Source organism: Gopherus flavomarginatus, chromosome 7 (assembly GCF_025201925.1).
Source record: "Gopherus flavomarginatus isolate rGopFla2 chromosome 7, rGopFla2.mat.asm, whole genome shotgun sequence".
NCBI lineage: Eukaryota > Metazoa > Chordata > Testudines > Testudinidae > Gopherus > Gopherus flavomarginatus.
Window position 1 is genome coordinate 11,160,737 of NC_066623.1, and position 27,904 is coordinate 11,188,640.

A 27,904-nucleotide genomic window follows, 5' to 3' on the forward strand; every position below is an offset into this window, starting at 1 on the left:
AAGCCTCCAGCCTCACTCAGAGGGACCATTACTCCTACAAGCAGCCAGGACTACTCCCACCTTCCAGTCCATTCTGCGGTGCAACCAGCCAAATTATGGCTGCTCAGGATTTGGGGAGAGAACTGCAACAAGAGAAAACAAAAGAGGAAGGAGTCTCTTGTTTTGATCCCCACTCTAATGCAGACATGATTTAGCCCACAGTATCTACCAGGCCAAATATAACCTAGATTTGCAGCAAGTCCGAAGTCAAACTGTATCCTCAAGCAATAAAAATCACGCTGCTGTCGTTGGTCAAATGTTTTTTAATTTTACTGTCTTTTTTTTAAAAAAAAACCAAGTTATTACAAATGAATCATTTATTTGAAGGCTTCTGAGAGGGAGAAGTCTCACTGCAGATATGATGTATTTTCAGTCTTCTTGTGAACCAAGACAAAGTCAAATCCATATGCATAAACAAAACCAAACAAAAACTACAACAGTTCATACCGCAGTTTACATCATGCAAATCCCCTAATATCAACAGAAGGCTTTTTTTAAAAAAAACACCTCAAACTCAGACTTGCATGGAAGACTTTCAAAACATAGGGGGAAAGGGGGGCAGATGTATTCTTTGGTTTAAAACACAATATTGCTCAGAAAACATTTAGTGAGTTCAACAAAAGGATAAGTTAAAACAATCACTGTGTAATCAACGATAAGATTGGCACCTAGGTGATCTATTGACTTGAAAGGTGATCATGTACAATCATGGTCCGGTCATTAGGGTGAATGTTTTCAAAAGGTGGCAGACTTCGGATGCTTTTTGGGGGGAGGGGGTGAGTGCACAAAGTGAGACTGTACTTTTGATCTTGATTTTCAGGGGTGCTTAGAATCCACAACTGCAGTTGAAGTCAGAGGTGAAGGTAAGTCTTGATTCAGGAAAGTGTCCCTGTTCAGGATAGCCCTTAACTGTCCCGAAGAGGGACGGACCCAAGCACGCGCTTAAGTGCTTTCCTCAACCAGAGCTGTAATCAGCACTTGTTCTTCTGAAAAATAAGGCCCACAGCTACCACAGGTTGGATACCTAAACTTAAGCATCCAGAATCAGGGTTTACTTCTGAAAAATGTTAGCCTTAATGTACAGCTCCTAAAAAGGTAAAAAAAGAAGCAAAAATGGTTTAAAAAAATATGGCTTTTTTCTCCTATCCATTCAAATGGAAACAAAATAAACTTAAGTGTGATATTTGGTTTTAAAAAACAAATTCTGTCCTTCCCGTAAAACCACAGCAAAAGCGGATTGTTCTGCTGAATGTTCTTCACTTTACTGTTTCATCCTTGCTAATAACCTGGAATATACAGGCGCTGAAAAGGGAAAGGAAGAAGACACAGACGTGAAAAATACAATGCACAGCAACATTTAATTCCACTTTCCCCTGGATTCACACAATAGAATAAGTCTCACTTGGACAGAAGAAATCAGTAGCCAGCCATATACATTTGCTATTGCTTTTGCTCTGTGCTCATATGGTTCTAGTCAAGTCTTACTAAAGTCAGTGGAAGGATTCCCACTGATTTTAATGGGCTCTTGGGTATGCTCCTCGCAGTGGATGTTTTGGGCTCATTTCTGAGGGGCAGTGAGTACTTAACTTCCACTGACTGCACAGGGAGTTGCAGGTGTTCAAAGCCTCTCAAGGATCTGGTCTTTTAGTCCAATGAGAGGAGGCAGTTTTATTTCTGATCTGCATTTCCCGTTTATTGGAACATCATTAGTACTAAGCTTGCAGTTGTATGGTGGCACCTTGGTCTCTCCTGTGGCACACAAATAGTTACATCTCCAGAGGCCTGCAATGTTTTAGTCTAACCCAAGTTATTAGGCTCAATATAATGGCAACTGGGTGAAATTTAAATGGCCTGTGATATACAGAAGTCAGATGAGATGATCTAGTGGTTCCATCTGACCTTAAACTCCATTGGTTGGGGTGAGGGGGGGGAACACTTATGGTAACTGATGGTCTGGCCTTGTAACACCTACAAATATGTGACTGCACACCAGCATGAGGGTGGGTAGGAATATATTAAGGATCCCTTTAGAGCAGGGATCGGCCATCCTCTGGCACGCAGCCCATCAGGGAAAGCCGCTGGCGGGCCGGGACGGTTTGTTTATCTGCAGTGTCTGCATGTTCGGCTGATCGCAGCTCCCACTGGCTGCGGTTCACCATTCCAGGCCAATGGAGGCTGGGGGAAGAGGTGGCCCAGCCTGTGCTGCTTCCCACAGCCCTCATTGGCCTGGAATGGCAAACCACAGCCAGCGGGAGCTGCGATCGGCCGAACCTGCAGACACGGCAGGTAAACAAAGCGTCCCAGCCCACCAGCAGCTTTCCCTGATGGGCCGCATGCCAAAGGTTGCCGATCTCTGCTTTAAAGGATCAGAGTGCAACTCCAACTGCAGGTTCCACATGGATTTTTTTTTTTTTTATTCAGCACTTATGAAATAGGTTGAAGGTAGCCTGACAGAACAGGTTTATCAGGAAGGGGATTGATTTAAAGTGATGAGTGGACGTTGGCGATATGTAGAGTTCCGTGAGCACAATAGCAAACAGACTTATTTGAATTTTACTCCTAAAAAGGGAAAGCAGAGGTGACAAAGTGCTAGTAAAATTGGGAACATCCCAGAGAATACAAGAGAGAAAGTAAGATGTGTTATTTACCTAGCCGAGCACTCCTCTGGGAAACCTGTAAGAAAAGAATGTTTAAAACTAAAATAATTCTGATGCTTATCTATATTGGACGGCAACTAATTTATCAATATTTTCCATGTATAACTGAACAGAGCTAGTCAAAACATTTGAAAACTATCAGCAAAAAAGGATCTGTTGAAAAATACAAGCCTTTTTTTTTAAACCAGCTTTAACATTGCTCAGCAGCAATAGCTCGAGCAGAATACAACTGCATCCTGCGTTTAGTGATGTGAGCTGCAGGAAGCATATTACATAGCAAGTCAAAGACAAACGCTGACTTCCTAGTTGTGTTTGAGGGTTAGTGAAAGTATTGACTATGATGGCTAAGGTCACAATCCTGAACACGCTTCTGTATGTATGTTCTTAAACTTTATGCACGGGCTTCGGTGGATGATTGTTCACAAGTGTTAAGCACCTGCCTTTGTAGAATCAAGCTCTAAAGTCCTACATGATTGGGGTTCTGGTTACCTGAGACAACTCCCTTCCATCTACCACCAGGGCCAAAGAGATTAGCTGGGGAGTTAGAGATTTTTAGTGTGTGCCATCAAGAGGCTGGTGGAAAGGCACTCTCAGTGGAAGGTCCCACGATTATGGAACTCTTTGCCTCAGTACGCTAAAAGACCTTTGCCACTACAGATCCAGGATCAGTGTCAGGTCCTTCTCCTCTCCAAGGCATTTTCCTGAGGGAAGGTCTGAGGTAGTTATGGGGTATGACATAGTTGAATGGTGGATAAGAATCTTCTACTTCTCCCATCGGTCAACAAGTTAAACATGTTACTTCCTGGTTTTTACTTCTACAGTTACAATTATCTAAGAGTGCCTGGCACATTACAAACAAATGCAGAGGGGAAGATCCCTGCAGTAGAGAACTTACTGGATCTGAACAAAGGAGCAGGGAAAGTGATGTAATAATGACATTTGAATATAACATATGCTGTTGAGGTTTGGCACGTGCCTTGCAGTACCAGGATTTTATCTGCAATATGTTATAAAATGTATTTTTTTAAACTGTGAGCAAGAAAGAGAAGACTGCTCAGGATCCAGAGTGTTATGTAATTAGCATTTTCATAAATCAAAAACTGAATAAATATAATGATGCTTACAAATTAATAGGTCTAATTTCAGGAGTGTCCCGATACATGAGATAAATTTTGTTTACCTTGGATAATGCAGATGCCTGTTTGAAGATTTCTAGTGCAGGATCTGCAGGCTCATCTCCTCTTTCTTGAGGTCTAAAAGCTGAAGGTATAATTCAAACATTAATATATTTAAAATATTTCCTGCTTCCCTCTACTAGTGTTCTGTAGCTAGGCATGAAATCACACATCAGTACAACATCACACGCCAATACAACAGCGCCCACTGAATTAGAATACTTACTAGGTCATCTCCTTTCCTCTGAGACCCAAGCGAGCAATGGTCCTGCAGCAGGTTCTGAGTAACTTGGGTTGATTTGATCTATTCATGTGACAGCCTATTCTGTATTGTACTTTAATTGATGAACACATAATAGCCAGATAGTCCCACTGTACTTTACAAATTGCTCACTGTAGCCAATAGCTGTACAGAGTCACTATGCTACCATTAGCTCCTCCAGAGCAGGAGCACAATATACGAAGGCCCTGATTCATCCCTGGTCAGGACCACTCTTGAGGTGTGCTTAAAGATAAGCACTTGCTTAAGTTCCACTGGCTTCAGCAGGACTGCTTACATGTTTAAAGCTAAGAACATGCTTATGTAGCTTGCTGAACTGGGACCAGACTTGAGCGTCAACCTGACTAGAACCAGATGAACAGTTTCAACTGTGACACCATATGTGGTAAAAGATTAAAAACCACTGGATACTGATATTTTATAGTGTAACTGCATTGTGTAAAATGAACAGACTGTATGACTGATGGTATATTGCACAGCTGCTCACAAAAATACCAAAAATTGTACCTGTTCTGCTAGCAGAACTTAAAGAACTAGTCTACTGGCTATAGCAAATACAGCTATACAAATTTTGCTTCCTACTAAACCTGCACAGAATACCCCTTCTCTTACCTTCTGCAGAGAAAACACTTCCTTTTATAAACAGTGCAAAACATCACTGAAATTCCTAGCCAGCAGCTTTATATATTTAGAAATGTTGACCTACCTGGAGGTTGTAAGACAGCATTCACAGCATAAATCACACCATTAGTGGCCATGATATCAGTTTCAGCAACAGGTTCCTTGTTAACATTTACTACATTGTTTTTCTGGAGGTGGAAAAAAGTGAAACCACCATTTAATGGATGGGGCAAAAAACTCCAAACCTCTACAATAAAGTTAGCCTGTTCTCTCCCTAGAAGGCTTTTCCTGAGATCTCAAGAAATAGTAGCCTCTGTTAAGACCGTTGGCTTCCTGAAGTTACACATCTCTCTGCTAGGAACCAGTGATGCCATTTAGTGAGAGCATATGTCCATTTGGAAGCTGTTTTGACGCTGTCCAAGTTAGCATAACCATATTGTTGAAAACAAACCAGAAAAAAAAAAACCAAAAACAAAGGAAATCCTCCCCCCCCCTGCAAAACCACACACACAAACTTACAGAGCTAACTTCAATTTTATCACCCTGCAGAGACTTCAATCTCACAAGAGCTCCAACTGCTCCACTGACCAAGATTTCATCCCCAATATGGTACTTCAGAATGGTAGCAAGTTCTTTAGCATTACCTGGCAGAAGAAACATATTTACAGGATAATGTTACAGCTTATTCCCTATACACTGGCATAGTTTTAAGAGATAAATGCCATATGCATATATAAGTGAGTGAGGTAATATCTGCCTGGTCTCTCTAATATCCCAGGACCAACATGGGACCAGTGCATATGCATATAAAGTTACTTCACCCTCTACTGAAAACCAATCACCTCTGGCATTAAATGGAAAATATCATAGATAGTTCAAAGTATAGAGATAATTTAGGGAGGTAAAATGTAAATATCCCAGCTGGATAGATAGAACATGACAGTTAACACTCATCTGTACAGAAAGTGCCCTGGGATCTTTAACCACAAACAGGCAGGACTAGAGCTGCGCAAATAACCAATTTTTCCTGTTTGCTGGCCAAAGTGAGGTGGGGCAGGGCGGGGTCGGGGAGAGAATCAAAGTTTGTTTCAGTTTGAGCCAATACCAAAAACTTCAGCGCAATTTAAACAAATTAAAAAAACAACAACTAATTCCAGATGAAAAGTAAAGTCGTGTTTTACTTGACCCAAAACCAAGTGTGTAATTGAGTTTTTCTAAAACTTTTAAAAATAAAACTGAAGTAAAATTCTAAGCAAAATATTGTTTTGTTTTGAGTTGAAAAACAGATGTTTTTATTTTTAAAAAGGTGAAAAACATTTCAACGTAAATAATTCAAGCAATCTAAACAAATTTACAAAATGTTTCAGTTGACACAAATCTGCATCTTTTGGGAAGGAGGGGGCAGAGTTTTATCTGGAAAACATCACCCAACAGTAGTCAAGACCAGTTTATGGTCCAAAAGATAGCTATGTCAGTAGTGCAGTGCCCTCAAACCCCATGCAGAGGTATTGGGTCAATAATCACTCGTAGATATTTCCTACTGCTTCCATTTGGTTTCCCATTCTAGTACAGATCAGTCCCGACCCTGCTTAGTTTATGAAATCTAACAAGATGACAACCCAGAGCCACTCCCAGTCACTTTGTTTTCCAACATGCCCCTCATCTTCTCTTTCTCCAAAATTAAGTGTTTCTTTATATTATTTGCTTTATTTCCTGGTATTGATTAGGTTTAAAAAAAAAAAAAAAGGAGGAACTCAGAATCTCGTCTGCTAGTTCACATATCACCAGAGTTGCTGATACTAATATTACTTTAAAATAGATGCAAAGCTTGCTCATAATGAGCTAAATTGTGGCATTAGGTGAACCAGGTAAAGACTCACTATTTTCATGGAACCAACAGAGTTTACAGACATTGGTATCACAGAGTTTGATCCAAACCCCACGGATGTCAAACAGGAGTCTCTATTGAATTCACTAGGCTTTGGATCAGGCCCTGAAAGAACCAAGTTGATGTATTCCTCGCAATCTGTTCCCTAGTTAGCCACAGAGTGGGGCAATAGTGGACATCAATTTTCTCCTTAGAGATGCAGTGCCAACAACTAAACTCTAGGTCAGACAGAACATGTGATGCTGAGGGCCAGATTTGTAAAGGTATTCAGGCACCTAACTTCCACTGATTTTAATGAGGTAGGCACCTAAATCCATTTAAAAATCTGGGCCTTTGTCCAAAATGGAAGCAGCCCATTTAACAAGATGTATATTTTATTTCAGTAGCTTAGTGAGATGAAGTTGCAAGTCTTTTCCTCTGTGGTCTGTGTGAGTCAGTTCACACTGCATATCCTCACCAACATGATTCACTTCACCTTCAGAACCATCAGCTAAATATTTGCTTAGAAAAAACCAAGAACATTTCAAGCACTCACATCTGGGATATTTCACCCTTGGAGCTGGTTACAGTAGTTGCAGAAACAGTTGTGAAATATTTATACATATAAACACTAGAATGACTGCACAGGCTGATGTAATAGATTACTGTTCCATGCACTTAAAAGGACAGCCAGCTACCATATACAGACACTTTACAGACTATGAGGTCAGTGTTTGGTTGGGTTTTAAATGAATACCCAGCATTCTTTCCAAATCACATCCATTTTAACTCAAAACAAAGGGACAACATTCTGTTGCTTATACAGAAGATGGCTGTAAAAAAGTTCTCATACTTTTTCCATGTCATGTCTGCAAGCCTATGCTTTACCACAGTGGTTCTCAACCAGGGGTTCAGGGCATTAAGGGGGGGCACAAAGGAGGTTTCAGGGGGTCTGCCAAGCAAGGCCAGTGCTGGACTCGCTGGGACCCAGAGTGGAAAGCCAAGTGGAAAGCCCCACTACGTGGATCTGAAGCCCAAGGCCTTTAGCCCTGTCACCTGGGATTGAAGTTGAAGCCTGAGCAATGTAGCTTCGTGGGGGCCCCCTGTTGCACAGGGCCCCAGGCAATTGGCCCTGGCTTTTATATGCAGAAAAAACAGTTGTTGTAACAGTTGTTACAACATGTTGACGTGGGCCTCAGAAAGAAAAAAGGTTGAGAACCCTTGCTTTACAGGACATCAGTCTCCTCCTGGTCTTTATCTTTTCCTAGTCCAAAATATTGGTCTCTTTCTTATAGCCAGATTTGTTTTCTTTTTTCCTGCAGGCAGGTTCATAGTTCTTGCACTGCTGGCATATGAGGACCAGAGACCACAAGTGTCAACAGCATTGCTAGAAACACCATGGTCAGGTGAAGCAATTGTGGTTCCATGGTCCCAACCAGTCTACACTTGCCAGCAGAGCTAAGCCCAGGCAGGGAAGTGTTCACCGCATGTTCTGAACAATCATACAGATGCCATTGTATCCCCAGTGTTCCCAGAGACCTTGTATCTGCCTCACTGGAAAATTTAAGGCCACTTTTTGATGCCTGCTGTACAGTTCACAAGTTTTCTGTTGGCATATGAGTTGGTTACGTAGGAGGAGAGCTTTCAATGGATAAGGAGACGCACAAATTTTAAGGATCAAAGAATGTGATATTGAAGGTATATTTATCCTAGTCAGTCCTTCAACATTACACAACATTAAAAATCAGATCTATCGATATTTACCCATAAGTTTGTTCAGTTCCCCTTGTGGCATAGCTCGGAAAGCTTCGTTTGTTGGAGCAAACACCGTGAAGGCACCTGGCCTATTTAATGTCTCCATTAGACCTGCAGATTGGATGGCAGCCACCAATGTACTGCAAGACACACACAACACACAGTTGTAGGCAGTGCTTAATTTGTAATAAAAGAGGTGCTGGGGCTGAAGCAATTACATGCAGGGGCTCAAGCAATTTTTTTACATTCATAACTGATGCAGCAAGCCCAGAGGTGCCAGAGTTAGAAGCAGCCCAGCCTAGAGGTGCCATGGTTCAGCCCTGGCACAAATTAAACACTGGCTGTAGGCTTCATTTGTTTAAACCCACATTTTCACTGAATGTCTCTTCCATTAGAATGATGATAGAGTAACTGCTGTAGGTTATTTCCAAGAAGAATTATAATGTTAAAGCTACAAAATACAATAGGTTCCGGCAAATAATTTAATTGAAAAGTTGATGGACAAGAAGTTAAGGCCTAATCCAAAGTCCACTAAAGTCAATGGCAGTCTTTCCCTGGGGCTTTGAATCACATTCTGACTGCATTCACCTACAGATGATTCTTTTTAAATCCCAGTCCAGCTCCCACTGAGTTGGTCTATGGCCCTTTGATAATTAGAAACAAATTAGGGGACACGAGATATTCTGGACTCACTTAGTACTTAACTTTAAATAAAAAATGGGGTTTAAAATTCATTTATGCTGCTTATAATTTAGGAGGACATGCATTGAGATACTTTTTCATTAAAAAATTATATATAGCAATGACTTCAACTCATAGTTAATTGGAATTGCTTTGACAGCTCTGTTGCTACTGCAAGACTAACAGCAAGAACAAAACGTCACCTTGTCTGTTCTCTATGGGTTCTGATATTATGCTCACCACCACAGTATCGGAGCACTTTCCACAAGGTGCATTAAGCAATGGGACTGCACACCTGAAACGTTGGTCTGCCTTTAGAACATCCATGAGTGTTCCAACTGGTGGAGTCAACATTTTGTCCACTGTAAACAAGGTGCCAAACCTTCCTCTCCTGTCATGGGCAGCAATACAGACGTTTTCAATGCAGAGGTTCTGCAAATATAAACACAGACAAAATAAATTAAAATACACTTCAAGGGACAGAATATTGGAATTGTTACATTGTTTGTATTTTTCACTCTGATACTTCATTCAAGCTAATTTTTTATATTATTATGTAAATTAGCCCTTAGCAGGCTTGCATATGTATAACTGAGGGTACCATTTGGCCTGTAGAATCTTTGCTACAGATGATGGATGAGAAATAAAGAATGCAGCCTGACTCAGATCCCACACTGAGTTTGCAGATCTGCTTTGAAATCCTGGCCCCACTGAATTCAATGGAAGAAATCCCATTGACTTCACTGGGGCCAGTATTTCACCCCTGATATGTTATCAGTGAGACACTAATACAGAGCAGCAGCCCTGCCAGAGCAATAATACGGTATCAGACTAAGAAAGAGTTAAATAGACACTCACATTGCGGTACACAAAAACTCTCAGTTCTTTGCCACCCAGAGTTTTTAGCGTCTGTCCATGGTAAAGATATTTAGAAGAAAGTTGTTCTTCAAGAATGTGATCTAGAAGCAAACTCTTTGTGTTCTGATTCATAGGAGGAGTCCCATCTGCAGCAAAAAAGCATTTCAACACACAGTGATTGATTTTAACACTATCATTAAGACTCCACAAGGATCTAAATAATATGGTATCTGTGTCGCCTTTCAGTTTCAAAACCAGTCTGTTCCCCTAGTAGAACCAGCTGACGTGAGAGAGAGCGCGCATGCATGCATATATATGTGCAGAGATCTCAATGAAGAACGCAATCATTAACAATAGTAAAAATCTGACATGCAACTCTGGTTCCTCGCAGAAGCAGGTCTATGATCAGAACCAATGGAACATTTAGAAGATTTCCAAAATTTACCTTTGAACACAGTGTTTATTGGGGCAAGAAGTGTCACACGCTCATTTCCAGTGAGATGAGAGCTGAGGTCAGCTTGTCTAAAAAGGTCAATAGACGTTGAAACATCAGATTCTTTACCTAACTCAAACAAAGTTTTAGCTAAAGAAAAAAAAAGGAACAGAAATCATTTGTTAAAACCATATTAAATGCTTCAACAAATTTGTTTCAGCCTGGAGAACCATCTATTTGTAATTAGACATACGTACTAAGGAGCATTGCATACTGCTGGAAAGCAAATGGATGCAAAAAATGATCAATCATGAGCACTACTTATTTCCAAAGCAGTCATCCTGGGATTTTCAAAGCAGACACTGAATTTCAAAGGGAGTTAGATGTCCCAACTCCTAGGTTTCTCTGAAAGTCCCAGCCTTGATTTTTCTTTTTTGACTGAATACAACACCTATCTTCTCTTTGCCTTCTGTTGAGTTATTTCCAATGAGTCCTTCATTAAAGAACCTTAGAATTTTAAATTAGACACCCTGTTAAACTGTAATGATACAAAATTCTACTGAAAAGAACAGATTTCCAAAGCAGGGTTGGAGAGGAGGAGCATAAGAACATCAGTGTAAAGGTGCATGTTAACCTCCCTAAAGGATCATGAAAAACCCTGTATTTGCACATACAGGTCAGGTAATTGGGAACCTAATGACACACATAATTACCTAATTTGTATACACAAATGCCAGCTTAGGTGGGCAGACAGTGTGTGCACAGGCATGCTTGTTACATTGCCCAGTGAATATTCTATCACAAAATATATGAAACCCTACTACATGTACTGCTCCAAACAACAATAAAAAAATCCAGGATACAGATCAATGATTTTACCTGAGTCTGGAATCAGAAGCTCATTAACAAAATGGACTACACCATTGGTAGCGAGGGTATCCTTTTCAGCAATGATAGGCCTTCCATTCAGGGTGAGTTCATCACCAGTACAGCCTACTTCCAACATGGTACCTTCCAGAGTCTCCATTGACAAGCCAGCAATAATGGCCTCAGCACACATGGCTGATTTCAATATGTGATGGTTTAACAGGTCTAGAAGAGAAACGCACAAGTGTGGAAAGTCAGCTTAGAAATTATTATTTGTAGTGCCCAGGAGCCCTAGTCAAGGACCAGAACCCCACTGTGCTAGGCAACATACAAAGACCTGTCCCAAAAGAGCTTACAATGATTGATAAGATTTTACAGCCTATGGACTAAGACTCCTGCAAGTGACAAAACCTGCACAAAAGGAGTAATTTACAGTACTTGAGTTTTTATACAGGAAAAAAAAAATCTAGTTTTTGCTACAGTAGTAAATATTTAGAATCGAATTCTCTCTCTCTCTACTCGCGTAAACAGGCAGATGTTATTATGGGTTTTAGTAGCGGAATCTTCACTCTGCAAGATGCAGAAGACCGTAATTCAGTGTAATAGCAACCATCCTCCTTTGGAGGCCACACTTCACTCAAAGCTGCCAAGGAAGTAGTGAAATGTGAATAGATGCTGCATTCTATTCCAAGATAGGGGTCTAAATGCTATCCAGAGAGTTACATCAATGGAATCCTGAAGGAGTTATATTGACGTCAGTGAGTTTCTCCAGATTTACTGTGCTATAGTTGAGGGTAGGTTTTGGCCTGAGATATTTAACTTCTCTAGTAAAAATTAATAATCTTCCGCTGGTGATAAAGGCCAGATACAAGCCCCAACAAACTCCTCTCTGTGCTACTCCAGTAACCCAAAAGGGATACAACTAGGGATTTCCCCCCCCCCCCAATAGGCTCAGCATTACTTCCTCTCAATCTCAGAGCTTGGGGTTGGATGGCATGCAATCCCAGGCTGCATAACAGCTCCTAGGGGGCCCATCACCAGCATCTCGGAGACTGTTGTAACTTATATTTGGAACTTGAAGGGGTCACTGGCTGGAGGGAGTGCAAAGGTGGATCTTAGCCCACTCTCAAGCTCCTACAATAAGCAGGACTTGGCTGGATACAAGGGTCTGTGTCCAGATGGCCATTCAGATGGATTGGTAGCTGTGGAACTGATCACATGAGCAAGGGAGCATGGCCCATAATTTTACTCTAAAAAATCATTAAGCTGCCTGGATGTTTATAGCAGGAGAAACACTTTCCCCTCTTTACACAGCGGCCCAAGAAGTACATTTGTTTTGATCTGAAAAGTAATTCCTTTTGGCCCACATCCTGCCTCATCCCTGTCTGGGTGCAAATGCTGTCCTACACAGCAGAAGAGCTGTAGTTCCACTTCACAGTGTGGGCACAGGCTGTTTGTGCAAGGAACCTTGGCCCTCTTCATGCCATAGAGCGGAGTTCCCAGTACAATCACAAACACTGGCTCTGTAGCAGTAAGGTAGAGCTGAAGGATTGGTTGTTTTGTGTCTCTTATGATTTTTTTTGCCCACTGAGGCACAGATTTCTAAAGGAGTTTGGAGTCAAACTCCCCAATGCCTTTGGAAATCCCAGCCTCAAGTCCTCCATGAATCACTGCTGCTCTGGGGAGTGCATGGCTTCCTCTCTTTCCCCTGTGGAGTTCTCCTACGCCCAGCTAACACACGCACAGAGCTTGGTGCAGCATGTGGACCTTAAGTTCCTCATGTTTTGTCCTAAAGAAAAGGATGTGCCATCTAGCATAAAAAAAAAAAGATAATGTCAAGTGGATTATTCCAGCCTATGTCAGAGCGTATCAAGGGTCAGTTCTCTTACTTACCTACCTGAGCAGCAAAAATACTTTTCTACCTTTCAACACACTTGGTTAACTGTCATTTACCTTTGAGAGCTTCTGGGTCCCCAAGGATCCTGTTCAGTGTTTCTGGTGGGATCTTCTCAAAAGCTTCATTGGTTGGAGCCAAGAGTGTGAACTGACCATCACTTTCTAACAAGGTATTAAGACCAGATGCAGCCACAGCAGCCTTTAAAGAAATGGGAGGAGAGAGGCTAGGATACACTCAACAAGAACACAAAGAAGGAAAAACATTTCTCCCCCACACAAGGGCTAAGGAGCAGACTTTTAGAAGTATCTGGTGCTTATCTGCATCCATAGGCACCAAAATACCTTTTCTCAAAAATCTGGCCTTATGTACTTAGCAGTGCCTCATCCTTCAGGCAGGCAATCTTTGGAACACATCAGGGGGGAAGGCTGGCAAGGGAGGAGGGAGGAGGGGGGGGGGAGCATTTCCTGACCAGTGGTTTAGGGCTTGCTTCAATACCTATTGAAGTCAATGAAAAGGATCTGAGTGACTTCAAACAGCACTGGCTCAGCTCCTTAACCTGGTTAACTGGGAAATGCCAGTTTATGTTTAGAAGTTAAAGTTCAATATATAAGATGTGCATTAACAATTAATACTTTATTTATTAAATTAATTGGGTCAATGTTTCTGAACAGTAACATCTAGTGCCTGGATTTTCAAAAGGAAATAAGGGAGTGAGGCCTGGTGTACATTTAAAAAGTTTTACCAAAATAACTAACTGTCAGTAAGCAGTGTGATTTTTTTTATTGACAGAGTTAAACGAGTAAAAGCCTTTGTGTAGACAGTTATACCAGTATGAGATGCTTTATATTGATATAGATTTCAGATCAGAATAAGCTATATCAACATAGGCACTTTGCTGGCAAAGATAAAGCAGCAAAACTTTAAAGTGCAGACAAGTCCTTGGTTACATACATCCTAATGAAATTCAGTGGGAGTTGGACACCTTTGAAAATCATGAATGAAAGCATGAACTAACACACTTGTAAACCCTTGAGATGAACTCACCCTAAGAGTTTCAAGATTTTCATCGGTCTCAACAATTTGCTGGATAGTGTTCGTTGTGGTGGGGATGACTTTATCTATCAGATGGACCACTCCATTGGTGGCATGATGGTCTGCTTTCAAAAGTCTGGCACAGTTCACAGTCACGATCTGCAGAGGAAATGATCCAGAGGAGATTGAGTTCAATTAATAAAAAACCCAAAATCCACAAACTGCATTAGTACAAGGAGAAGTTAAAGAAATCACTGCAGAGAGGATGCGATTCTATTAACCATCAGGAAACAACAGTGTCTTTCTGTGGAACTGCTCTCAGGAGCTCTTTTACAAACCATTCCTCTATAGGTAACCCTACTGTTCACTGCATCTGAAACTCAACAGCATGCAGCTTGGTTAACCATTCCCAATATACAGGAAATAATAAAAAACATTACTGGCCAAGCTAAAGTTGTACTGTACTATAGGCCCCACCCTTACTCGAATGAGTAATCCACTGACTTCAGTGTACCTGTAAATAAGAATTACTCACGTAAGTAAGGGTTGCAGGCTCAGGCCCTATATCTAAAAAGATACCATCCATATATATTCTAAAGAAGTGGTTACCCTTTATAAGAGTGACAAACTACAGTGTGATTATGCTTTATGATACCTCTAAATTATATATGCTAGAAGACTAGCAACACAATGAATCTAATTGCCTTTTAGTTTCATACTTAATACTCACGCATCTGACAAAGCGAGTAATCACCCACGAAAGCTCATGCTCCAATACATCTGTTAGTCTATAAGGTGCCACAGGACTCTTTGTTGCTTTATACTTAATACTGTAATGACTCTGAAGTTATACTTTTCAATAAATGCTACTACTATATAGTTCTGTAATCAGAAGCTTAAAACCCATTTGACATAATTATACTGCAGAAAAACTATTCTCACTATAGTATGAAGTATAAGCAAATAGGTAACATCAGCGTGCTTACCTGAGTGTAACATTACTGCAACATTATTGTGTATAAAAATTGTTCACAAGCTCCTTGTGCACCTATATACTGAACCAGGTATTTATATATAGAACAATGTTATATCTATTTCTTATGTATATCCACGCATCTATATTCTACTGAGAATCAGCTCCTTCAGACACTCCACCCCATGCTGCACTAAGAAGAGCTCCGCGAGTGAAGAGACTCAAACTGAGTCTACAGTGTTGTGCCAATATCTGCTCAGCTAATTTGGGGCTCAGTCCTGAGACGGGCAGAGTACCTTCAATTCTCATTGAGGTGAATGGGCACCGATCACCTTCCTGCATCAGACCCTCTTCCTCAGAGTTTTTGGTCTATTTATCATTAATATTTTACCAAAAAAAGATACAGTATAAGAAGTCTGGGGTCACTAGCATAGATCCATTGACTTGCATCAATTTACTCCATTTGATGATCTGGTCCCCATTGTTACAGTAGTACAAGTAATTAACTTACTCCATTAGGATAGTGATGGATCTGGAGATCAATATTCTGGTACATTGAAGGAAGAGATGTTCCATGTTTCAGGTCATCTGTTAGGACCCGTCTGTTCACCATATGGTAGCGAAGAGCATTTAGCAGTTCAATGTTAACATTACTGACCAATGAATCCAACATTTCCTGAAAATAAGCAAAAAAATAAAAATTTTGCCAGAAAATTACTTATTGCCATTAAATCTAATATAAATAGAATTGCTTAAACAGCAGGAGCCCTGATACTGCACAGGGATCTTCCAGCATGGATCTTGACTCCCAAATGGATTCTACAGCACTTCATACCTCTGTAAACATCCCTGGCAACATCTTTCAATAATCTGTCTATCGAAATCTTGTTGAGGAAAACTATTGATCTAAATAGAAGCCAGTGAACCAATGCTTCAAATGTCTGTTTTAAAATGAAAGTTGGGCAAACCTAAGGGATACAATTGTCTTGGACTTTAAAGCCATACTTCCATGTATAACTAGCCATAACTTTGTATGCGTCTAGCCATGAACTTTAATTTACAATCATCATTTGTATTGCGGTAGCTCCTAGAAAGTCTACAAGGATTGGAGTGCCATTGTGCTAGGCACAGCAGGTGCACATAATGAAAAGATCGTCCCTGGCCCAATATCTGTTTATTTACTATTAAAATGTACATATCTGGTGTAGTCTCAGCACACTAGGTGAACGAGTCTGAATTCTCTCCCATTCCTAGGAATGGTCTCTCTGGCTCAGGCCTGAGGCACACTGATGTGACTTGCAGTGAATGCTTTTTCCCCAATAACGTGTAATTGAACCATGGAACTCACTGTCACATGAAGTCATTGAGGTCAAGAACTCAAAGAGAGACTGGACATTTATATGGCTAACAAAAATATCCAGAGTGATCTTAATTGAAGAGCCATAAAAAAAGCTGTGGGAGGGACATTAACACTCATGCTTCAGGGCTTCAGACATCCTCTAACTGTTAGAAATCGTCATGAGGCCTAAGATGGTGTAGGAAGCAGATCTGTTACTCCAGGGTTCCTGCATCTTCCTCTGAAGCATCTGAGGCTGTCAGAGATATGATGTTGGACTATATGGACCTAGCTCTGATCAAGCAGGGCAATTTCTATGCTGGAAGCTTACGCTGCCTCTGGCAGGGCTGTACCTATTATGAGAACTCAGTGCTGTGAATCTAGAAGAGTCGGGGAGAAACAAGAAGGAAGATGGATTTAATCTTACAGCAGGCAAAGCAGCCCAGGCCTCATTGTTTGGGGCAAAGATTGTAAAACTTCCCGGTGCTTCGATGTCTGGTTTCAGGTTAGAGCTGAGAGAGTACAATTGTGTGGTTGAGGCTCCAACGATCCCCAGGGTATCGTAGATGTTTGAAAGTGGCAATGCTGAAAGAAGAAAATATCAAATTTGATAACACGGTAGTAGTTCCAGCCTGCAGCCATTCCTATCTCCCTGCATATTGCTGAATGAAAATAGAGCTGCTGGCAAAAATGTATCTGGAAATGAAACACATCAGCGAACTCAGCCAAAGGTCAATTTCCCACCTCCCACAAGACATAGCAGGATGTAATATACAATCGCACAATGTTCTGTATACTGACAACTTCATCCTCCAGCCCTGAATTCTTCTGAAATGGCCCCCTTCTCATATGTATATTTGTTGGTATTAGAATACTAGTTTATCCTTCGCTGCTGTCCTAAAGCTGGGTGAGATTCTGATCACAATTACAGCAGTATAAATCCAGAATCAACAACTTTAAATGGAGTTACTTTGGATTTATACTTGTGTAAAACGACAGTCCAAACTGGGCCCCATGTAACTGGGGTTAGAAACTCAAGAACCAAAGAAGTTTATCAGTTTCACATGGTCTGTCATTAGACCTGAGGTTTTACATTTCTCCTTGATTGTTCACATTTAGAGAGGGGGGCTCACATTTTGAGGTTTAGATTCGTACATTTTGGTCCTAGGAGATGTAAACTGCCGAGTACACTGTGTCCCAAGTGGAATCTCCCTGGCCAGTGGTGGTATCACCTTCCCTTTGGGTTGGTCTAATATCCCTTGACTCCCTTGGGACCCCTTCACCCTCATAGAAGCTGCCTGTGGGATATACTGAATCAATGCATCCCCTGCTACTCCAACCACACCAACTCTGGGCAAGCACTGTCCATTTCCAGAGCTGACTAGCTGCAGGCACCTCACTAGTACAGAGACAGGGCAACCCAGAGGGCAGGGAGGGGGCAATTGGGGCAATTTGCCCCAGGCCCCGCAGGTACCACCACGAGAGTTTTTTGGGGCCCTGGAGCAGGGTCCTTCACTCGCTCCAGGGGCCCCGGAAAACTCTCGTGGGGCCCAGGCCCCCGGAGCGTCTTCCGCTTCTGGTCTTCGCCGGCAGGGGGTCCTTCCGTTAAGGGACCCACCGCCGAAGTACCCCAAAGACCTGCTGCGAGGGCCCCATCGTCACCAAATTACCACCGAAGATGCGGCTGCACTTCAGCGGTGGGTCCTGCTACGGCGGTAATTCGGTGGCGGAGGGCCCCCGCCGCAGCTCTTTGGGGCACTTTGCCGGCGGGTCCCAGAGCGGAAGGACCCTCTGCAGCCAAATTACCGCCAAAGCAGGAGCCCCCAGCTGCTGAAGACCCCGGGCCCCCAGAATCCTCTGGGCGGCCCTGTACAGAGACTGCAGAACCTTGTGCTGCTGCAACATCCCACCAGGTAAACTTGCCTCCTGCAGGACACACTAATGAATATGCCTGACTGAATCCAATGCGAGCAGCCTCTCCCTTTCATGAGCCCCAAATTCCACAGGGCCAGATCCTCGGCTGGTATAAATCTGCACCGTACCTTGATCTCAGGGGAGCTTCACCAACGGGCACCAGATGAGAATTTGGTCTGCAGCGTTTAAAATGAAATATTGCAACCCCCCACAGTAGCAAAAGGATTGGGTAGGGAAAGATTCAAAGACAATGACAAAGCACAAACTTTTTTACTGTATCCAGGGATTCTTCCCACCCTTTTTTGAGGTCACTAAACTGTATCTTCTAATCAAATATATTTTGCTAAATTCATACTCACTAAAACAATAAGCATCCTCTGGAAAAAACTGTGTGTTACCGTAGATAGTTTTATATTAAATTTCCAGTAGAGTTATGTTACCCACTGGCATGAATATTTTGTAATAGCCAAACCATCTTAACTTAGAATAATTGCATTTAATAGTTTCAAGTAGATAGAACATTTCTCTCAAAACTTTGCATGTACTGGAGCTGATGTGCCCCATAACTTAGTGCTCCGCTTGGTAGGTTTGCCTTTCCATGGATAGGAGAGTACAAAAAAATCACACACAATGCCCAAGAATCAAATTCACTCTGAACAACTGTCTATGCTAGAGCTGTAGAATTATAAAGCATCTATAGAAATAGAACACATTTTTACCAGCTGGGCAGCCTTTTTCTCCAGGCACCTTTTCATATCCAGGGCAGCACTCGTAGCTGATCACTCTGTAATAGGATACAGACACCGCAGATAAGACAAACTGTTTTTCAATCCATGCCACTTCTACTCAGGCAGCCCAAGATCATCATGGAGGGACAGTGGCTGTTCTCTACATTTGACAACAGTTCCTATGTAGGTTTGGCATAAAGCAAATCCTTCCTGGCTAAATAACTAGCTATTCTTTGTGCGGGTCTACACTTAAAATACTGTACCAGTGCAGTTCACGGATGAGGTTGGGCCATTGTAGCGCTTAAATGAAGCTGCTCCTACTCTGAGGGGAGAGCTTCTCCCGTCAGTGTGAGAGGCAGTAGCTATATTGATGAGAGAAGCTCTCCTGCTGACATCGTGCTGTCTACATAGGCGGTTAGGTCGGTATAACTACGTGGCTCAGGGGGGTGGATTTTTCCAATATAAATCTATAGTGTGGACCTGGCCATTATCTCTTTCAGGATTGAAAGCTTCTATTTCGGCATAAAGCAAACAAAATTTCCCTTGAGGGTTTGTTCACTATATATCCAAACAGAGGGCTGAAAAAATCTTATAATGCCAGTTGATAGAGTAGGAAGGTGACTGATTCATAACTACCATCACAATAAGATGAAAATTTTTATTTATTTAAAATACAAATAAGGTGACTTGTCTAAAAACAGCCTGGAACTCAAAAGTCACACTGATTTATTTTAAAAGAGTAAAGCGTGTAGGATGCAAATCATACTTATACTGTATGTGGGGACCCTTAAAAGAGATCTATGAGTGACAGTGAATGGCAATTTAGACACGAGTTTTCAAAGAGATATAGCAATAAAAGAGGCCTGCCTAAATTTGGTCTTGGCTATGTTTCCTTGAAGCATGCTATAGAGCACAAATGCAATTCAATGGTATTTGCAAGAAAATGGAGATAGAGATTCAGTCTTAATATTCAGCACATCCATGCTGACAGTGCACCCAGACTTTTTAAGTGCTGGTCACATCAGTTTGTCCCCAAGAGAGAAGTGACAAAATATACTGCTGAATCCATTTCATCTAATTAGCCAAGTGCACTCTATTCCCAAAGGAGAATTCTAGCCAAGTAGACAATTGGTGAAACACAAAAATAGAGGTGGGAAGCCATTTTTTTCTTCTGGCTTAAGGCAGGTCAACGTGCCTAATAACAGAGATAAGCAGTTTGTCAGGTTGGAACCAAGTAATTATATTTCACTTGGCTAGTAGACTGGGATAGACCAAACCCAGGTCTGGTCTATCCCAGTCTACTAGCCAACTGGATTTTGCATAGTATGCAACACAGCAGGTGTATGTCCACAAGTTGGAAGCACATGCGTTCACACTGTATACTCCATCTGGTCTCCCTGCCAGCTCCACCGCTGGGCTCCCCCAGCCCACACCAGGGAACTGAAATTGACAACATTCCTTCTTAACAATGAGCAATTCAGAGAAGTCTCATCAGTTTCAATAGTCATAACAATGGAATTACTAAGGGAAAAAGGAAGGATGGTAAACAGGCATTGATTGATCTTTTGCTTACACCTTAATAGCCAGTTGTTTCCCTTATATTTATTAAGGCCACAGGGTTCATTGTGTATTTCATTTACTGTGAAGGGGAGTCAGTGCCCCCTAATACAAACAGATCACACCTCTATGGCCCTTACCTATTCACCTCCCTCCTCCTCTAGCAAGTCCTTCACTCCTTACTCATGCAATCCCATAAAATTAATCACTGTGCAGTATACATGACCTCATTTTAGAGCAAAATATCACATCCTGAACCATCACCTAGTGAATAGCACAACGGTGGTTGATAACTATTGTAGAGAGACGTTTGTAGAAGATTATAATTTAGGAGATGCTCCCTCATAAGGGACAGTATTATGAACACAGAATTTGGAAATGTACCCTGAAGGCAGGGATTGAGAACACCGCACATGGCTGCATGCAGCAGTTCACTAGAGACACTTGCCAGTTTGTTTTATTAAAGTTTTATTCCTTTCCCATTCACTGTGGGGGGTCATTAAATAACAAACCCCAAGATAGTTACAACTATACTCCACTAGGGCACCAAAAGCCTACAGACAGGATTCAAGTATGGTCTCCATGCAATATTGCTTCCTCACAGGAGGTGCAACCATATATTCCTAGTTCTAGAACAATTGTTCAGACAGTGTTTCTCTTCTATAAAGCCAAGAACTGAATTCTGTGGGTGGGGAGGAAATGTATAAATTGATTGACACTGTACATTAATATTATGATACGTATGAGGCAGAAGAAAACCCCTTTTATTAAATTTTAGTAGTTTTAATTACTTTGTTTGGCTTGGCGTTACAATGTCTCAAACAATGTCTGGAACACTCAGTAACAGTCCCTTGTGTCTACTTGGTAAGGAATGAAGCTGCAAGTGCCAGTTTACTTTGGCACATTAAAACAAGCTATTCTGATATCTCCTGGGCTTGTAAGCCACATTTAATCACTGCTTGGAGAACAGGCTGCAATTCTATCAGGTTTCCCTTAACAAAGCAGCCTCATGTTTTCTTTCAGCCCTGTTGTCAGCCCAAGTCTTCCCTTTAGAAAAGCTATTAGCTCCCTTACACCCAAAACTTTGCAACTTTATTAATTGCTAGAGCAGATTAGTTCACCAACTGCAGTTATTTATGATGAGTGGGAAAGGAGTCTGCAATATCTCATACACACTGACATAAGAGGCCAGAAAAATCATTGGAAGTGGCAAACTTACATCTACAGCAGCTGTGTAAATTACTGCTATTTGTGAACTAGTCACTGTCAAAACCTAGTCCCAGATTTGGACCTTAGCGTCCAAAATATGGGGGTTAGCATGAAAACCTCCAAGCTTAGTTACCAGCTTGGACCTGGTACTGCTGCCACCACCCAAAAAATTAGAGTGTTTTGGGGCACTCTGGTCCCCCCAAAAACCTTCCCTGGGGACCCCAAGACCCAAATCCCTTGAGTCTCACAACAAAGGGAAATGAACCTTTTCCCTTCCCCCCTCCAGGTGTTCCTGGAGAGATACACAGAAGCAACCTCCGTGAATCTAAACAGAGGGAATGCAAAGTCAGGCTAGTAAATCTAACACACACAGGTTTCCCCCTGACTTCTTCCTCCCACCAATTCCCTGGTGAGCACAGATTCAATTCCCTGGAGTTCCCCACTAAAGAAAAACTCCAACAGGTCTTAAAAAGAAAGCTTTATATAAAAAGAAAGAAAAATACATAAAAATGGTCTCTCTGTATTAAGGTGACAAATACAGGGTCAATTGCTTAAAAGAATATTGAATAAACAGCCTTATTCAAAAAGAATACAATTCAAAGCACTCCAGCAACTATAGACATGTAAATACAAAAGAATATAAAAATCCCCTATCTGATCTTTGGTACTTACAACTGGGAAACAGAAGATTAGAAAGCAGGAAATAGAAAAATCCTCCTCATAGCTGAGAAAGATTCAGGCAGAAGACAAGAACAAAGGACTCACACACAAACTTCCCTCCACCCAGAGTTGAAAAAATCCTGTTTCCTGATTGGTCCTCTGGTCAGGTGCTTCAGATACTTTTTTTTCAGGTGAAAGAGACATTAACCCTTAGCTATCTGTTTATGACAGTCACCAACAGCAATTAGTAAGTCCCAAAGATTTATAGCGAGGACTGAACCACTGATTGATTACAGAACCATCATCCACTTATTCCCCACCTGGTCTGTTATAACAAAACAGCCCACCAGATCCCCACGTGTTGTCAATCAATGTAGTTGCTTTGACTTATAGCAATTTACATCAACTGAGGAACTAGCCCATTGCATGTGCCACTTTACAGTTTAAGAAATAAGTGCAGGCAGAAGCGTTGTTTTCAGATCTGTCCTCCTTATGAAAATACGTGTCTACATTAACAGGGGGAAAAATCAAAACACTTTATTTTTCTCTGAGGTTTGTTTTACTGGTCACCTTTACAGCTGTTAGAAGGGGACAAAACAATTTGATCTTGTGTCACCATAGTGAAGAAGAACAGATACTCTTCTTACAAGGTACCTTTTCCCTCTCTGCAGAATTTTAGTGTATAATTGGATTGGAGGCAGGTCTAACATCCCACCCCTGAGAGCTGACTTTCAGGGAGCTGGGTTAAAAAAAAGAAAGCAAAACCCAAAGCCCTCAGATATTTGCCATCATTTGAACACTGTTAAAAAAACACACACACAAACAAAAACTGTGAAAATGCCTTGAATTTAAACAGAATTCCTCTGGGTAATTAGGAGTCAGTAAGTGAAACAAATACCTGCACTTCTGTGACAGCAGCAAATAACTGTGTCATGGTTTCCTAACAAAATTACAAAGCAAATTCAGACTGATTGTCTAGACGTTATATATGCCATGTGGGAAAGAATTTGCCTAAAGCAATCCCTTCCTTTGAGGACTTGGGATCTTAATACCCTGTTGGTCCACTTTTCTCAGCTCTCCTACTTTCCATGTTCATTAGTAACACACGCTTTTGCCTCGCCCCTTTCCCACCCCTGTAACTCTAATTTCCCTTTTTCCACCAAAGACACTAATTCAAGTCTAGACAGTTCTTCAGTTCAGAACCATAATCAAAGGCAGGGAGCTGATTAAACAGAAATCATTCCAAAGCTCAGCATAACTAATTCTTGAGCTCTGATGTAGTCGTTAAAAGGTGCATTTACAGATTGACTGGAGATTAATGAGCTATGACTAACAGAGCAGGAAGCTGCTGATACACATCACAGAATGTGGTCTAAACTCATTCCAGGGTAACATCACTGGAGGCTGCCCCCAGCGATGGAAAGACTGCTGAGGATGGTGAAGTTATACCAGCAGGTAAAGGCTGGAGCCTCTTTCTCACAAAGGGGAGGACCACTGTGCCCCTCAGAGGGAGATGCTAACTGGAATGTGGTAATGGCTTTGGTGCCAGCTCCTATAGCATCACTACCTGCCTTTGCCCTGAGTGAATCTCTCCTCCTTGCAGTCACAGGAAGGTGTCACTTACCACACCTATGTGCCTGGACCAGCCACCCTGTGCACCACAAATGTCCATTGTCCTCCCACCTGGCTGTCTATCTCCCGACTCCTTTTCTGCACTACCTCATTTTCCGTTAAAAAAAAAAAAAGATGCATCTTAACGTGATTCCCATGTCTTTCTCTCTCTCCTCCCTTTCTGTCGCCTGCAGCCATCCTCTCTTGTGTCTGGCCTATGTGAAGGGTCAGCTTTTCCTGGCAAGTGTCATCCTTTTTTCATTTCTGTAAGGTACCATGCAAAAGTTACAGCTGTGTAAAATATTGAACTTTAAAACTGCTGCCGTTACAACATTCCTGGGGAGGCAGGGTTGGGACATCAGCAGCCAATAAGAGGACACCAAATACTTTCACTGGCCAATGGAACTGGTGACAGACTAGAGCATGATATCGATGTCCAACCACCAGGGACAGAGTTTTGACCTTCTGTTGCAGAGTGGCCAGCTCCATATCAACTGGAAAAGAAAAAAAAATGCTGTATATTCCTCCTTTCCAACACAGGATTTGCTGTAGCCATATCGGTCTATCTAGGTCTTTATATGGTGTTCATATCTGTGGTAGCTATGCCACGATGACCTCTAAACTGGATTCCTGCAATACCTTCTTAAATGCTTCAGTCAGTACAGAAGGTGGGCTGTTCAAAGCCGTAGGATGTAGCACTTCTTCTCCAGAGCCTCCCCTAACTTCCTGTTAGTTTCTGGGGACAATCCAACATGTTGATTTTCATCCATAAAAGCCCTAAATGGCTGAAATACTGGCAAGTCTGAGCAACTGCCTCTAGACCACATGAGTTGTTCAACTGGGGTAGATCATCATTGCAGCAGTTGAGACCAACTAATGGGCCCTGGCTTTAAACAGCTGGGTGCTGCAAGTGTAACACCCACAGACCCAGCTTGTCAGCAGGTGGGATCGAACCAGGGACCTCTGAAGCTAAGTGCATGAGCCTCTACTGCATGAGCTAAGAGCCAACTGCCTCTTAGGCTAAGGCTGCAGAGCAGACTCACTAATCTCTAAGGGCTGCTCTACACTGGGGCAAGGGAGTGTCGATGTGAGATACGCAACTTCAGCTACAAGAATAGCATAGCTAAAGTCAACGTATCTTATTTCAACTTTCCTCTCGTCCTCATGGTGCAGGGTCGACAGCAGCGGCTCCCCCGTCGACTCCGCTTCCGCCTCTCACTCTGGTGGAGTTCCGGAGTCAAGGGGAGTGCGGCGGAAATCAATTTATCGCATCCAGATGAGATGCAATAAATCGATCCCCAATAGATTGATTGCTACCTGCTGATCCAGCAGGTAAAGTGGACATACCTTAAGTGGTCTCGGTGCCACTAGGTGGGACAGAACATCACACCCAGGAGGTGTGGGGGTTACACAAGCAGGGAAGGTATTATTAGGAGGAAGACTCTGGCTGTGAAATTGGTTCTCTGTCCATCAGAGCCAGAGTCTGTGCTTCAGGGCATGGAATAAGACTCGTCTGCCTCCTCCAGCTTTTGCCTTTGGGGTGAGGAGTGGAGCTGGCAGGGAGGGTGTGGAGCTGTTCAGGGGAGGGAGTCCGCTTGTTAATGAGATCTTCAGTCTAAATTTTTGTGCCTCTGCTTGGAGCTTGCCACATAAGCACATTTTAAAAGGCAGTACAGAACTCAATCCAGCCCTGGAGTAACACTACTGACCTCAGTGGAGTTACCCCAGGGATGAATTAGACCCAGTGATCTTTGCTCTTTGTGGCTGGACCTGGAAAAACCTTACACCCTTCTGGGCTGTTCACAAAAAAATCATGCTCTGCCTACGCACAACACAGTGAGGTCATTTGCTTCCACCTCCGCTCAGAAGCATTTTCAAACGCCTGGGCAATCTCCCAGCTAGGACCTGCTAACTCACTTAAGTCAGCCATGTTCTCCCACAGTCAGTTGTGACCCAGATGGAGCAAATACTTGATGAAACTACTCCTAGTCAGGGATAGGGTTTTAACCCATTCAGTGTCATACACTGGACGGGATCTGCAGCGCTCCTAACCCTGCAAGAGGTCTATCATGGAGTAAAAGGTCACACTGGCATGATGCCACTGGGAATGAAACTATGGTATGTCAGGCTGGCAAGGAAGAAGACTGCAGTATATCACAGTACACAACAAAAGGAGAGACATTGGCTAAGAGTGAAAAAAGTCCCAATGCAGCAGTTGTTAGTAGCTGTACTGTTCATGTCAAGGCAGATGAAACTGCAGAAAGTTAAGTGTGACACAAGGGGTTTTAGCGATATTTCTAGCAAATGGAAGGTTCCAAATACAGGACCAAATTCTGCCCTCTGTACATAGTCCCATATGAGCCTGTATGAGTGTTTATAGTCATTGTAAGCCTTCAGTTCAGTTTTGTTCTTATACAGCTACATGGTGCATAGTTTACAACAAAAATCATGAAATACACTTCACAACTTACAGAACAAGCCAGTGGTATGCGACTTGACAGCACTTGAATTTGCCAAATACAGTACAGCTTTATGATGCCTGATCGTTGGTTACAGATCATTACATCTCTGCAAGGCTGGTGCCAGCTATGCAGATTAAATAAGCAACCCCGTTAGAATGCCCTCCTACAAAGAGCGTTTGTCATACGTTCTGTAATGCCTTCTGACCGCAATTTCCTGCCCTCCCAGTCAAGTAGTTTCAAGTAAAATCTTTACAGTTATTAAATCAGATGTTAGTTTCCAAAGGGTTCGCTGTAAAATTCAATATGCAGTAAAACTTACACGGAGCTTCCTCATTTTTATTAGTCATTGTTTCACGCTGTTGTGTTCTTCGGGGCCAAAATGAAAATTTAAGTGCATTTTTCAAGGTAATAAAAATAAGCTCAAGCATACACCACCAAATAAAGATCCATTTATAATAATTTTCTGTAATTAAACTCGTATGTTTCGTTTCATAACGAGAACCAGAACCAGAGACTTGTTCTTTTCCTGAGCTGGAGAAATCATGTCAGCCCAAAGAAGAATGTTAAATCAGCATGGGAACAAGGGAAAGCATTAAGGGGCAGCTTCATATGATCAATGATTTTTGAAGGATTTAAAAAAGCGAAGTTATCTAGGAGCTCTCTCTTTGTTCTTAACAGAAAACTATGGAGTTTAATTATGTCCATGATTCAAAAAGCATAAGGCTCTAATAGCGCTGCCATTGGATTTAGGAAAATGTAAATAGATAGATAAATAAAATACCCCTTTGCCTTTGGATTAACTACATAACTAAAAGCGGAAAATTGCTTAATTGTCAACACAAAGACCTTGCTCATTAAGTCAAAGTAATATCAGACATCTCGCCCAGTGTCTTATCCCACATCATCTCATTTCTTCCAAACACCACAACTCAATTTTTTTAGCAAAGAGTAGAACGCCAAAGAAGCAGACAAGATGGTTGGAGTCACATTTGATACATCTGTTGAAATGTCCATTATTCATCAGATACAGTGTATTGCATATATGCTCAAGTATTCTACAGCAATGGTCCAAAACGATATGAATTAAGGACGAAAGCCTGCAAAAATTTACTACCAGGCAGGTGCTTACTACCATAAGTAGTCTGTTGATATCTATGAGACAACCCACAGTAGCATTTGCATGAGTGGACCCTAACATAGTACTACTGCTGTGTTTTAAACCATCAAGGTAAAATAATGTGATTTCTAAAATGAAGGAGGGGCAACATACATATATCAAAAAGAGTTTTTAG

General features: G+C 41.9%; 1 protein-coding gene across 1 annotated transcript in view; it reads right to left on the bottom strand.

Annotated features, from left to right (window-relative positions):
* Window positions 1–284: 284 nt before the first annotated feature.
* The window catches only part of TGFBI (transforming growth factor beta induced), a 35,799-nt gene continuing 8,179 nt past the window's right edge, over window positions 285–27,904 (bottom strand). Inside the window, exons 3-17 of the mRNA XM_050962242.1 lie at window positions 19,105–19,169; window positions 16,899–17,056; window positions 15,647–15,811; window positions 14,175–14,321; window positions 13,187–13,328; window positions 11,246–11,458; window positions 10,379–10,516; window positions 9,934–10,079; window positions 9,371–9,507; window positions 8,404–8,534; window positions 5,292–5,416; window positions 4,858–4,960; window positions 3,877–3,956; window positions 2,688–2,712; window positions 285–1,341 (exon numbers count right to left, since the gene is read on the bottom strand). Coding sequence (XP_050818199.1) covers window positions 1,301–1,341; window positions 2,688–2,712; window positions 3,877–3,956; window positions 4,858–4,960; window positions 5,292–5,416; window positions 8,404–8,534; window positions 9,371–9,507; window positions 9,934–10,079; window positions 10,379–10,516; window positions 11,246–11,458; window positions 13,187–13,328; window positions 14,175–14,321; window positions 15,647–15,811; window positions 16,899–17,056; window positions 19,105–19,169 — 1,816 coding nt within the window. The 3' untranslated portion in view covers window positions 285–1,300. The remainder of the gene's footprint in view (window positions 1,342–2,687; window positions 2,713–3,876; window positions 3,957–4,857; window positions 4,961–5,291; window positions 5,417–8,403; window positions 8,535–9,370; window positions 9,508–9,933; window positions 10,080–10,378; window positions 10,517–11,245; window positions 11,459–13,186; window positions 13,329–14,174; window positions 14,322–15,646; window positions 15,812–16,898; window positions 17,057–19,104; window positions 19,170–27,904) is intronic.